This window comes from Anarrhichthys ocellatus, unplaced genomic scaffold, assembly GCF_004355925.1.
Source record: "Anarrhichthys ocellatus isolate YVR2014 unplaced genomic scaffold, GSC_Weel_1.0 scaffold63, whole genome shotgun sequence".
In the NCBI taxonomy this organism is placed as follows: domain Eukaryota; kingdom Metazoa; phylum Chordata; class Actinopteri; order Perciformes; family Anarhichadidae; genus Anarrhichthys; species Anarrhichthys ocellatus.
The window spans coordinates 66,463-79,434 of NW_022280093.1; the positions used below are offsets into that span (position 1 = coordinate 66,463).

Genomic DNA, 12,972 nt, shown 5'->3' on the forward strand with positions numbered 1-12,972 from the left:
CCCCCTCTTTGGCTCATCACACCATGGATTGTTGTTCTCTGGACAGTGATGGACCTTCAATGTTCAGTGGGATTGTACATGCATAGATTTTTTTTCTTTTTTCTTGTCGGAGTGGGGTTCCTCCTGCTGCTAGTCCATACCTGTCACCTCCAACTCAGGCATGGCCACAGCTCATTTTATTCTTTCGACAGACATCAATGTTTTTATTTCGTGCAACCCCTCCATCCCTCCCCCCCACCTACCTGTTTTCCCCTCCCCTCTGTGTTCCTTGTCTCCTGTCTCCTCCTTTCCCTCCCCCGTCCTCTCTCTGTATATTAGACCACTTCTTGTCGTTTCAGGTTTCAAGACCAGTGGAGGCTGACGACCCCTCCCCAGGTGGCGCAGGCCCCCCCCACTGTCTCCGCAGCGTCTCTCTCTCTCTCTGCTCCCGCTATGCACACTCACCCCATCCTGTCCGTGTGGGGGGGTGGGGGAGGGGGGCAGGGCGACCACAGGCCCGCTGCGGGGGGCATTTACTACAACAGCAAACGCTGATGATGCTTTTAGTCCCTTTCACACTGCAACTCACACACACACTCGCGCGCCCACACACATGCACACACACCTGTTCAACAAACACCGCAGTACACACGGAACTTAACAGGCAGCCAATCCAACACATGATTTCTATACAGAGAGCTGAAGCCAACATAGCTGAGTGGCAGGAAGGCAAGTTTGCGTGAGAGTGAGGAAGGCAGGACCAGAGATGAGGGTGTTTTTTGGGGTGTACAGTGCGGACCTTGATGCGCCCCCTTTCTCTGACTACGCGCAGTGCAGTCACGGCTTGTCTGAGGAAGGCTGAAGCGCTAACGGCACTGAATATTAATTTAATAAACGGAGTGGGCCGGAGCTGTTATTTTAGGGTGGGGAAAGTAGGGGCGGGGTTTGTGTGGAGACCTTTTTTTCTTTTTTGAAAAGGGGGAGTGGGTTTGAACAAATGTTCTGCTTTTTTATTTTTATTTTTAACCCATGAGTCTGTATTAGGGAAAAAAAATAAAATAAAGACATTGTGTAAAAATGAGATTGTGTGTTTGTTTTGACTGGCCTGCCCCCTCTGGTCTGCTTAAGTGCTGGTTTAATAGTATCCACACATGTATTGACCAGTGGACACGTAAACAAAGAGGACGGCTCACGTGTGTTCAGCCTGTCGTATCAAATTTATTCAGAACAATAGAGGGTTAAAGATGGAACAAAAAAACATGAAATCAGAGGATATTTATTTATTCAAGTATTTGATTTTGTCATTGAAGCCGTTTTGACAAAAACAAGTAAATAGATTATATGAAATGACCTCTCATCCTTTGAGGATAGAGCCAGGAAGACGTTCACATCACGGAGTACAAAGTATAAAATACCTACAGTTATACATATTTTGTCGTTTTCATGGTTGAGTGATCTGTTGCAGCAAAGTGTTGTCCCATTCATATTTACACCATTTCAAGCCCTCTCCGTCTCTCACACTCAACCACTTACAAGGTGACATCAGCAAGTTCTTGAGGGTTCAGGGTTTGAGGCTTTAGGGGGGGGGGGGCACTGGGATTGGGCCAATGGTTCCCTCACCAGCAATACTAGGTATTTGGTGTTTGTTTAAGAATGAATCAAGTATCAGCAAAGTGGTCATAACTGACATCGCAGGCCAAACCCTAAATCTTTTAATGTTAAGGCCCAAGACCACCCTCGTACTGAGGTAAACTTTAATGTTTATCCCTTGATGGTGCGTAATGTAACACGATGATCCAACTGCACACTCGGGTTACTAGACAAAACACTTGTTTCCCCTACTGTGGTGTGAGTTAATGTTAACAGGAATGCATAATTCAAACTTTTGTGTTGTCACTATTGCACCAGGCTGTGATTAGACCTTGAATCAGCATCTGGCTGCTTCTCCAGCAATTGTGTGCAGGTCAAATTGAATGGGTTTCTTCAGCAATACTTGTAAATGTGTCCTAAAATGTCATCTGCTGCATATTTCCCCTACATCATCACGGCTCTCTGCCAGAGAGGGTTATTAGATGGCACAAGGAGCGTTTTGTCCTGTCTGATAAGGAAGCAATGTGACTGCCCTCTAATGGAGATAAATAACGTGACATGTAAATGTTTATTCCACAAACAATGAAAAACAATCACACTGAAGTGGGGAATTAATGGTAACAAACTCTTAAGTATAAACTAAAGTGATGACGGTTGTTAAGAACTCTCCGTGTCATCGTTTGGTCTTCAGTGAACGTCACGTTTCAGGTCTATCTGTGCTTCTTGAAGGCTGTAGAGGAAGGACACGGGTGATTATTAACAGGAAACAATTGAAATGCAAATAAAAGCACTTCAGCTGCGTTTCAAATCATCAATATTGTATCGTTTTAAAAACATTTTTTATAAACTGACAAAATGACACCAATCACATGGTTCTAGTGTTACAATAAAAGCAGAATCAACACAAAGCCCATGTAGGAAAGGTTCTCTGAACATCACGTAGAAGTTCAAGTTACTTCACTGTAATCCGTTTTATGTTTTCAAAGAAATAGCAGTAAAGTCATTTATGCCATCTGGTATATTTGAATGTTCTCACCTTTTCTTTTGGTTTTTTTCTTCATGAGTTTCTTCTTTTTCTTGGGCCGAGAGTTCTCCCCATCCTGCACCATTAAAGACAGACGCGTAAGAGCCAGCAGTCCCATTAAGACTGATCGAAATTAAAAAACGAGCCGCAATGCTCCCATTCATACTGCACGGAGATGAGCCCGTTAACATCGTTTGGTGGCTTCACGTGTCGTCCACCACTAATTCTAAACATAACACGTGGATTTCCCTTAATACAGTTAGCCGAATGAATTTTCCACATGAGGTCGGCCAGTCATGCTCCCCCGGGAGAATTGTATTTTAAATATGAGCTTTAAAATGTAGCATTCTGGTGTACTCTGAGAAGAAAATAAAGTAATAAGACATTTACTTTAAGCAAAAAACTAATTTATTATTCAGTGATTAATCAGTATTTCAGCTCTATTATTATTAACCTTTATTTAGACAAAATCCATTGAGACCGAGGTCTCATTTTCATAAGTTTTAGTCATAACAACAAAGATAGTAAGAGGAGCGAGAACCATCGCCTATACAAATAAAGTGATTCGTTTTCATTGAACCCTGTTACTGTATGGCTTCATATTAACTTCCACTGTTACTGTAAAGCTGTTAGAATTGTGGCCTATCTTCTATTTGCAATTAATATGCATTCAATCCAGTTCAATTATTTAAATTAAAATCATAATCTATTCTGGTTGAGGTAGTTTATCAAGAGTAAAATAATAGCTGTGATCTATACACACCTCTGCATTAGCAACCCGCTGAAATGAAGGTACAGGCACCTTAACCCTCTCTCATGACTTCATTACTTCAGGGCCCTTGGGAGCAACGTGGGACTGTTGGGACTGGAAGTACACTGGCTGTGGTCATTACAGTGAACACCTTTTACAGTGTACTTCTGTCTGGCAGTGTGATGAGAGGGCATGTGAGCCCTTGTTGCTGTACTTTATCTCCTTGGAGCAGAGGCTACATTTAGCATACCCTGCCTTATCAATGTATTTAAAACACTGTGACAGCGGGAAGCTGTACTCACGTCTGTTAAGACCTCCACCGTTATCCAGGCCCCGCCCCACTTACAGCTCAGCCCTGCATCAAGCTGCGCTACACAAACAGCGTCCTCTTCCTGAAGCTCTTTGACCTCATGAACCTTGGCCTCTCTTGTAGCTCCTCAGCGAGTGAGATATGCCCCCCCGCCCCCTTCTGACAGGTTGGTGTAAAGTTGTCACTTCCAGCTCACCTGTCCCCCCTCGCCGCCCGTCAGCGCCGAGATGTCACCGAAGTGTGTGATGCCGCTCAGCGTGGACATCATGCCTCTCTTTCTGGTGCCCTTCTGACGTTGTGGCATGTTGAGACGCACCATCATCGACTCCTCGTATTTTTTCCTTTGAAGAAGAACGAAGTTATTGTTGATGGACAATGGATATCTGTAAAACTACACCCAGCCCCTACATGCTTCCATCCCGCATCTCATCCAGTCCCATATCGGCCTTCCTGTGTCGACGTGATCAAACAAATTAAACACCTATGGAGCTCCTCGCGGCTCTCCCGCTCGCTCTGGAAGTCTCCTCTGTCCCGGATCTCCTCTGGAGCGTCGCTGTACTGCTGTCTCAGCTCCTGGATCACTGAGCTCCTGAGGGCAGCTCGCCGCTGGCGCTCCGACTGAGCCTTCTTCCTGTCCGCTTCCGTCATGTCACCATCTGGGTGGGGGGGGGGGTTGAGATGAGATGAGAATTTTGTTTTTGGTCTTTTGTTCTTTAAGCAATGACACAAGAAATGGTTTAATAAGACATTACCATAATGCACTGGGGCAATCTTTGGCGGTACATATTTCTTGCCACTAGAGTGGGCTGCTTTCTTCTCGGCCGTATTCTCAGCTTCACCTTCAGACTCCTCCGATTCGCTCAACTGGTTGATGAAGCAAGGAAACAAAGTCAGTCAGACAGTTACATTACTGGATGTTCTGTATTTGAATTAGACATTTAGAAAATATTATAGTTTTTGTTTTATCCCCAGTCAATGGTAGCCTGACTTAATTAAATGTCTTGAAGCAATCAATAAGGTTAATTTAAGATAAACCAAACTGTATGACCACCATATTCAGCTCTTACTTTGCTGATGAGATTCTCAGGATTAGGACGCAGCTGCAACGGGTCATTTTCGGCTGAAATCAACAAAAGACATTGTTATAGCATGAAGCCTGTGAAAAATGGAGGGACGGAAATCAGACAATTTCTTCTCCGTTGTTGGATGTGTTCAGCGCAACAAACAAAAAGCAGGCTTACCTAAACTGCCGGTGACCGCTGTGCGCACCAGTTTATCGATCTGGTACTTCAGTTTGTGGTCTAGTGGGCGCATCTTCTCCAGGACCTTAAAACAGGAAGAGAAAAGCATTCGCTGAATATGTAAGAATAAAAAAAAGATGTATTAATAGCGGACCGTTTCGACAATCATCTCACCGTTCTGATTGTGACCAGTCTGTTCAAGGCGTCACTGTCTTTTATTTGGCCTCCTTCTGTTTTGATGCTGATCAGGTGAGTGAGGTCTTGAAGGTAGAAGAGCAGCAGGTGATACCGAAGGTCCAAGAAAGACAAACCCTGCAGGGAGAGAAGACAGAGAGGGCTGTTTGTCTGGACCAGACCTGGGAAAACAAATCCTTGTTGTTCCAATACAAAGAAAAAGGTTTTAATATATACAGTGGGGAAAAAAGTATTTAGTCAGCCACCAATTGTGCAAGTTCTCCCACTTAAAAAGATGAGAGATGCCTGTAATTTTCATCATAGGTACACTTCAACTATGAGAGACAGAATGGGGGGAAAGAATCCAGGAAATCACATTGTAGGATTTTTAATGAATTAATTGGTAAATTCCTCGGTAAAATAAGTATTTGGTCACCTACAAACAAGCAAGATTTCTGGCTCTCACAGACCTGTAACTTCTTCTTTAAGAGGCTCCTCTGTCCTCCACTCGTTACCTGTATTAATGGCTGTATTAACTGTTTGAACTTGTTATCAGTATAAAAGACACCTGTCCACAACCTCAAACAGTCACACTCCAAACTCCACTATGGCCAAGACCAAAGAACTGTCAAAGGACACCAGAAACAAAATTGTAGACCTGCACCAGGCTGGGAAGACTGAATCTGCAATAGGTAAGCAGCTTGGTGTGAAGAAATCAACTGTGGGAGCAATTATTAGAAAATGGAAGACATACAAGACCACTGATAGTCTCCCTCGATCTGGGGCTCCACGCAAGATCTCACCCAGTGGGGTCAAAATGATCACAAGAACGGTGAACAAAAATCCCAGAACCACACGGGGGGAGCTAGTGAATGACCTGCAGAGAGCTGGGACCAAAGTAACAAAGGCTACCATCAGTAACACACTACGCCGCCAGGGACTCAAATCCTGCAGTGCCAGACGTGTCCCCCTGCTTAAGCCAGTACATGTCCAGGCCCGTCTGAAGTTTGCTAGAGAGCATTTGGATGATCCAGAAGAGGATTGGGAGAATGTCATATGGTCAGATGAAACCAAAATAGAACTTTTTGGTAAAAACTCAACTCGTCGTGTTTGGAGGAGAAATAATGCCGAGTTGCATCCAAAGAACACCATACCTACTGTGAAGCATTGGGGTGGAAACATCATGCTTTGGGGCTGTTTTTCTGCAAGGGGACCAGGATGACTGATCCGTGTAAAGGAAAGAATGAATGGGGCCATGTATCGTGAGATTTTGAGTGGAAACCTCCTTCCATCAGCAAGGGCATTGAAGATGAAACGTGGCTGGGTCTTTCAGCATGACAATGATCCCAAACACACCGCCCGGGCAACGAAGGAGTGGCTTCGTAAGAAGCATTTCAAGGTCCTGGAGTGGCCTAGCCAGTCTCCAGATCTCAACCCCATAGAAAATCTGTGGAGGGAGTTGAAAGTCCGTGTTGCCCAGCGACAGCCCCAAAACATCACTGCTCTAGAGGAGATCTGCATGGAGGAATGGGCCAAAATACCAGCAACAGTGTGTGAAAAGCTTGTGAAGACTTACAGAAAACGTTTGACCTCTGTCATTGCCAACAAAGGGTACATAACAAAGTATTGAGATGAACTTCTGTTATTGACCAAATACTTATTTTCCACCATAATTTGCAAATAAATTCTTTAAAAATCAAACAATGTGATTTTCTCGATTTGTTTTTTTCTCATTCTGTCTCTCATAGTTGAAGTGTACCTATGATGAAAATTACAGGCATCTCTCATCTTTTTAAGTGGGAGAACTTGCACAATTGGTGGCTGACTAAATACTTTTTTTCCCCACTGTATAAGTATTTAATAACAGTCTCCACTCACCTCTGATGTCTTAAAAGCTCCATCTTTGACTTTTCTTATTAGCTCACGGACATGACTTGTAACTGAGGTCACCTGAAGAGAGAAGTCAGTGGTTCAGCTGTGAATGTAGATACTAATATATATATATATATATATATATATATATAAGCAAGCTTTCTGTGATAAAAGTGACTGTTCAAATCATCCTGATGAAAGAGACACACCAGGTCAGACAAAAAGAAAACACAATAAAACAACAGGATCATTATGATCAGATCTATTATGCATTAATACGCCTCAATGAGATCTAACTGTGTGCTAATGCATGTGTTTGTATAATTTCAAAAGGACTCACAATATCTCTACCAATAAACATTATTATTACAGTAATATTACGGACGCGCAATTCGTACCTGTTCTGTGAGATTTCTCAGCAGCTGTACAGCTGCAGGCAAATCGCTTTCAATTAAATCCTGTCAGAAAGGAAACAAGTCAGAAACACAATGCAAACATTTAACTACAGTAAAACGTGGAGAACGTTGTAGAAATGCTACTAAAGCATAAGTTAGCTTGTGGCTAGCTGAAGGTATTAAAACAAAACAACCATCATCACTCGCTTTTATCAATCTCAGGTGTAACAGATAGTCTCAGAGTACATGTTACATTGTCATAATTGTCTACAGTATTATTATGCATTGTAGAACGATAAAATAAATGTTTTATTAGCTCGCAGCTAGCTAAGCTCCACTCACGTTGTCAACAGGGGTAGCCATTTTGTTTCAATGTAGACTATGGAGGCCGCAGAGGGACACTAGTCACACAGCACTTGGTTTGCTTTCTGCACGATGCAGTGATACAAGATTAGTGCACAGACTGTAGTCCACTGTTACGGTGTTAAAATGTAGCAAGTGAGTGGCAACAAAAGCGGGGTACAACGGAAAACTATGAATTAATCAATGAGTTCATTATTAGATATGACCTGCTACTAAAAGTTATTGAATATCCTTGTCCCATAATTAGTTTAAAAAATACTAAAAACTGTCAATAATTATCAGTCATGAAGATACATAATCTATAAATATGATGGGAGTCAAGACAATCACTCTGCTTCGCTTTCTGTCGGTGTGCTTTCTTTCCTGTCATTTCTGTGTGTGCGTGTGCGTGGGTGTGTGTCTGTGTGTTTGTGTGCGTGTGTGTGAGAGAGAGAGAGAGAGAGAGAGAGATAGAGAGAAAGAGAGAGAGAGGAAGAAGTAATGTGAGATCAGACAGGTATCAAACTCCTGTCTGTCTCCTCCTTTCAGACCATTTTCAGTTAAACTGTCAGAGGAACCTGAAGCATATTCAGAGAGGTTGTGAAGAGCTAAGTCATGGTAAGTCCCATCCTAACTTTATTAGTGTGTGGCGGCAGTTCATTTCTGTCCTCTCCTGTACAAAGTATGTTTTCTGTCAATTTTGGGCTTCATCAAACTATTTCCTTCGTAGTTAATTCATCTGCTGATTATTTTCTCAATTAAATCAAAAAATTCTTTGGTCTGTAAACTGTCAGAAAGTAATGAAAAATGCACATCACAACCCAAGTGCAGTTGTTTGAGCTTATTTTGTCTAACCAACAACAACAACAACAACAAAAAGACCCAAAGTTTGCTCCCAAGAGAAGTAAAACCAGCAAATATCCACATTTGTGAAGCTGGAAACAAAGTTTTCTTTTTTCTTTTTCTTATTTACCTTAAGACATTAATCAAATGATTAATTGATAATGAAAAATGTTGATTCACTTTATGGCAATCAACTTATCAATAAATCGACTAATTGTTTAATCTCTAATAAGCTATCTTTTAAAAACTGTATTCTTTACTTGTAAATTGTTATTTGCCCCAATGTTGCATCGGCCGTTTATAACGTCTCATTTATTATTATTTTCATTAACAATACTCCATTACGAGTCCCGCATTGTTGTACTTAAAGTTTCAAAAGTAAAAGTAAAAGTACACAATATGCACCACATTAAGGCCTCTCAGGAGTTAAATTAGGTTATTATTTTTGATTATAATTACCAGGACAATATCATGTGCAGCCTTTATTGTTGGAGTTGGACAAATTGGAGCTAATTAGACCACATTATATGTGTTGTTGGGTTGTTTAATAGATCAACCTTTAAGTTATTTGAGTTCTTAGTTTACTTATCTTAACTGTGTATTACTTTTATAGCTGGCAGAGTCGTCTTTGTTTGTATATTGTGCATGTGGTTCTTTGCTTCCATTTAAAAAGGGAAAAGAAAAATTTAAACTTAAAAGAAGAGAAAAAGCTCATCTTTTTCTGCTTCCGACCCCCTCCAGATGTCTGATTCCAGAGTGTCCTCAGTCATCCAGGAGTGGGCCAGCTCATACTCGGGTCAGGCCCACACCCTGAACCATACCACCCCAACAGGTCAGCTGGCTCAGATGGACATGATACAGTACAACCAGTCTCAGGGCCTGGTGAGAGGGGGCAGTGATGACATGATGGGACTGTCCTACCTGCCGTACACTTCTTCTTCCTGTCTCAGCAACAACTCGAGCGCCGGGAGCACTGTCCACCACCAGAGCCACGCCAACACTCAGCAGGTATGTGTGTGTTAATGTGTGTGAGATAGATTTTACATGTGTGGATTATAGATAAATGAGTAAGTCCCACACATTTTCTAAGTGGGGAAAATCATCAAACACCACTCTCATCTCGCCTCCCCTCAACATAAGCATGCTTGTGTTTCTGACCTCCAGGACTTCTCCTCCTTCCTCCTGCCGACTCTGCGGGCCCCGGTAAACAAGAGGAGCATCAGCAAGGACAGCGCAGAGTACCGGCAGCGGCGCGAGAGGAACAACGTCGCTGTGAGGAAGAGCCGGGACAAGGCCCGCAGGAGGATCCTGCTGACCCAGCAGAGGGCCCTGCTGCTGCAGGAGGAAAACCAGAAGCTGCAGATGAGGATAGGGCAGCTGACACAGGAGCTAGACTCTCTCAAACACATCCTGTCACAGCGGCACCTGCAGGGGGCCGATGAGGGAGCAGCAGGGGCGTCCAGCATCTAGAGCCGCATTTGTATCTGATTGTAGGTGTTAGATTCCTGATAAGTGTCTGTAGGCCTCAAAAATGCCTCCCTGTTGATTTTTCAACTAAAGAAGTGAGGAAGTAATGCCAGGTGTCAAAGGGCTCAGTCGTAGTTTTGTATTGTAAAATTGTGAGGACAGAAAGCGTAACACACTGGCAGGGCTATAACGGCCATTGAGGACACTGAGGTCACGTCTTTTTCTTTCTGGGGTTTATGGCACATTTACATAAAAGCCCTGTAAACTGTGGCTATTGGTTGCTTTTCTTGTTGGGCTCTCTGTGCTTTTACAGTAGGCTTCATATTCAATTTACATTGAGAAGATGACATATTTAATACACACATAAAATTACTGTAGTTAATAAAAAAAAACAATGGGTTTTCATTTCAACTTTAAAAGCAGCGTCTCGTTTTTAGCAGACAAGCGAGGTCTTTAGTTGGCTGAAACGACTGTCGCTGGCAGATTTGATCTGATCAGTTGCAACTTGCCATGGGAAGCCATTGCTACATCTGTCTGCAGCTGACTTTTCAATGTTTCCAGCTGACCCTTAAGATGTATATCACTACGACCCGATATGCACGCCTTCAACATGTGGAAAAATCTGAAGCTTGACAGGTTGCTAGTCAATTCTGCTAATAGTCAATTCAGTGTGGATTAGGCTTTAAAACAACGTTTCAAGATGGTAAATAACAGACAATATGCAGTATCATTTAACTAAATCAATAATTTAAAATTTGAGTATTCGTTTTTGGTGTGTGTGGGACGTTCGTCACAACCTCAGTGTTTCTGAAATAATGGCTCACTAGACCTTTTGAATAATTGAATTAGGCACATGAATATAAAGTAGGAAGACGTGTGGAGGGTTTGAATGTAGACATAATTGTATATACTAAACTGTGAGTGACTGGAGAGTGCACAGAAACCTTAAGCGAGACTCTGCATATCAAGATTAGTAAAATTGCTCTGTGAGATGGGGGAAGTTGTACCACAGCTCCAGAAATTCTTAATACTGTCCAGAAACAAAAAAGTCATGAAGGTAAAAACAACATCTTCACATACATGCATAATCCTCAGAAGAAGACCATTTTGTGCATTGTACAGATTTGTTTTTTGATTGAACAAACATTGCCGACTCATCGACACTTCTTGTCATTGTCAGATATGATTGTAAGGTTTGTTGCCCAACGAGGTTACACAACCAACTGTGGTTTGAAGGGGATTCAATGAAATCTAAGTGTCGCTCTCTGTATATTACTTCTTTTGTCACTAAATGAGCGTGGGATTACTTGAAATAATGTTGTCGCAGTTTTAAATAACGTGTAATCTTGCCGGTTGTCGAACGTGTTTTATGACTTTTATTGTAATGCATCGTTAAAGCAATACTTTTGTCACATGTTTTCTTTAAATAAACAAATAATTACTTGAGCTTTGATGAAACCTCTTTTATATCTGCCAATCCTACACATTTAACATGAATATAACATAGACACGTCAACAAAATATATTCAAATATCCTTTATTTAAACACGTGATTCCTAAAATAGCCTTTACAAGCTTTAATTACAGAGCACTGCACCTTTAAACAACACATAATTCTCACAGAAACTGGTGTGATATAACTCCAGTGTGCTCATCCTGCATCAGTGAACATGGCATGCACCTGCCACATTATTTACCATAAGTCTACCCACAGAAACGGACGTCGTGCCATGGACCGTTGTGCACCAGCGGTTTCCCTTTGTGGGATGGGCAAGATTTCAACACAGCGGAGGACGGAGATGAGGAGCGCAGAGATAGTATCAGTGTTTCGGGCTGCCAGGGCCTTCCTGTGGCTGTGATGGTACTGAAGGGACATAGAGATAGGAGACGCAGAGGAGGGGGCCGGGGCAACAAGCCAGGCATTTGTCTTTCCTTTAAAAAAAAAAATAAGATCTTTCACTAAAACAATAGTTGTAACATTTGGCAAAAATATTTTTAACACTATTAGATGAAAAATAAACAGTATGTGATTCTTTTGCATCTGGTTCCCAAGATGAAAGATCATACGACGTATTAGTCGTGGTGTGATATTCAAAATAAAGAAAGCACACACTCAGTTCCCTTTCCATGTATAGTTTCTGGATACACAACTGGATACACCTCTTTTATACAAATGTTTGACCTTTTTACACAATGAAAACATGTAATTTGTCATCATTATAGTTTCTGACCAAAACTCAACACTTCCTGGATTTAACTTTAAAGATAAGAGCAATTGGAAATTATTTTAACATCATTTTAGAGCTATACATGTTGTAAAATGATGCTGGTATTCAATTTTCCAACTCACTAAACTGAATTCAAAATAACTACAACACTACTTCAATCAGCATGCACACTGTTAACTGTGCTGTTTGTTTAGTCCAACTGGAACTAAAACCAATCACATCCAGTCACTGAGTGCTTCATTAGATTTCATTACACTGTGCAGCTCTGCACAGACAATCAGTTTCTGAAATATTACAAACTACAAACACGACTGCTCAAAAGAACAAGCCACACTCTACTTGTGCGAAAAGAAAAGAAAGTTGTCCTTAAATGTAAAATGAGAATGTGTTGGACAGGAAGAGCGATCGTAGTGAGATGTTGGACAGGGGGAGCATCATGTAAAGACTGGTAGAGTGGCTGCAGATGAAAAGATGCCTCACTGATGAGAGACAGGATGCAAAATCAGCCAAATATATTTACACATGCAGTTGATACATAGTAGTGTATGTGTGTGTATTGTATAAATACATGCATGGGACTGGGAAATACCTTGATTAAGACTTTGTTCACATAGTATACTTGACTAATCCAAAATAATAAATGGAATTGAACAATAGAAATTGAGCTGTAGAAATGTATATATGTATGTATGTATGTATTTATGTGTGCGTGTGTATATATATGTTTATGTATGTATGTATCTATATGTTTGTGTG

At 41.6% G+C, this 12,972-nt stretch overlaps 2 protein-coding genes across 3 annotated transcripts; one reads left to right on the top strand and one right to left on the bottom strand.

Moving 5' to 3' along the window:
- Positions 1-1,177: 1,177 nt before the first annotated feature.
- ngdn (neuroguidin, EIF4E binding protein) lies at positions 1,178-7,751 on the bottom strand. 2 transcript variants are annotated; one of them, XM_031872364.1, is made up of 11 exons: positions 7,679-7,751; positions 7,340-7,399; positions 6,948-7,019; positions 5,070-5,207; positions 4,896-4,980; positions 4,722-4,774; positions 4,407-4,518; positions 4,136-4,310; positions 3,851-3,995; positions 2,606-2,669; positions 1,178-2,299 (listed from the first exon to the last, which is right to left on the bottom strand). In XM_031872364.1, exons 1-11 carry the CDS (start codon positions 7,697-7,699, stop codon positions 2,280-2,282), a joined length of 945 nt encoding a protein of 314 aa, XP_031728224.1. In that variant the 5' UTR covers positions 7,700-7,751; the 3' UTR covers positions 1,178-2,279. The 2 variants fall into 2 exon arrangements, with proteins under 2 accessions (XP_031728224.1, XP_031728223.1); XM_031872363.1 differs by having other exon boundaries at positions 1,178-2,669.
- A 487-nt stretch (positions 7,752-8,238) lies between these two features.
- cebp1 (CCAAT/enhancer binding protein (C/EBP) 1) lies at positions 8,239-11,407 on the top strand. Its single transcript, XM_031872419.1, has 3 exons — positions 8,239-8,296; positions 9,263-9,529; positions 9,686-11,407. Exons 1-3 carry the CDS (start codon positions 8,294-8,296, stop codon positions 9,989-9,991), a joined length of 576 nt encoding a protein of 191 aa, XP_031728279.1. The 5' UTR covers positions 8,239-8,293; the 3' UTR covers positions 9,992-11,407.
- The last annotated feature ends 1,565 nt before the right edge of the window (positions 11,408-12,972 follow it).

What these genes read in the sequence shown, in the direction of transcription:
- ngdn (XM_031872363.1), bottom strand. Translation starts at nt 7,699, where the DNA reads ATGGCTACCCCTGTTGACAAC. An exon ending in GAGCTTTTAAGACATCAGAG is followed by an intron (nt 5,208 to 6,947) that starts GTGAGTGGAGAC and finishes CTCTCCCTGCAG; the next exon opens with GGTTTGTCTTTCTTGGACCT. An exon ending in CTGAGAATCTCATCAGCAAA is followed by an intron (nt 4,519 to 4,721) that starts GTAAGAGCTGAA and finishes TTCATCAACCAG; the next exon opens with TTGAGCGAATCGGAGGAGTC.
- cebp1 (XM_031872419.1), top strand. An exon ending in GCCACGCCAACACTCAGCAG is followed by an intron (nt 9,530 to 9,685) that starts GTATGTGTGTGT and finishes TCTGACCTCCAG; the next exon opens with GACTTCTCCTCCTTCCTCCT.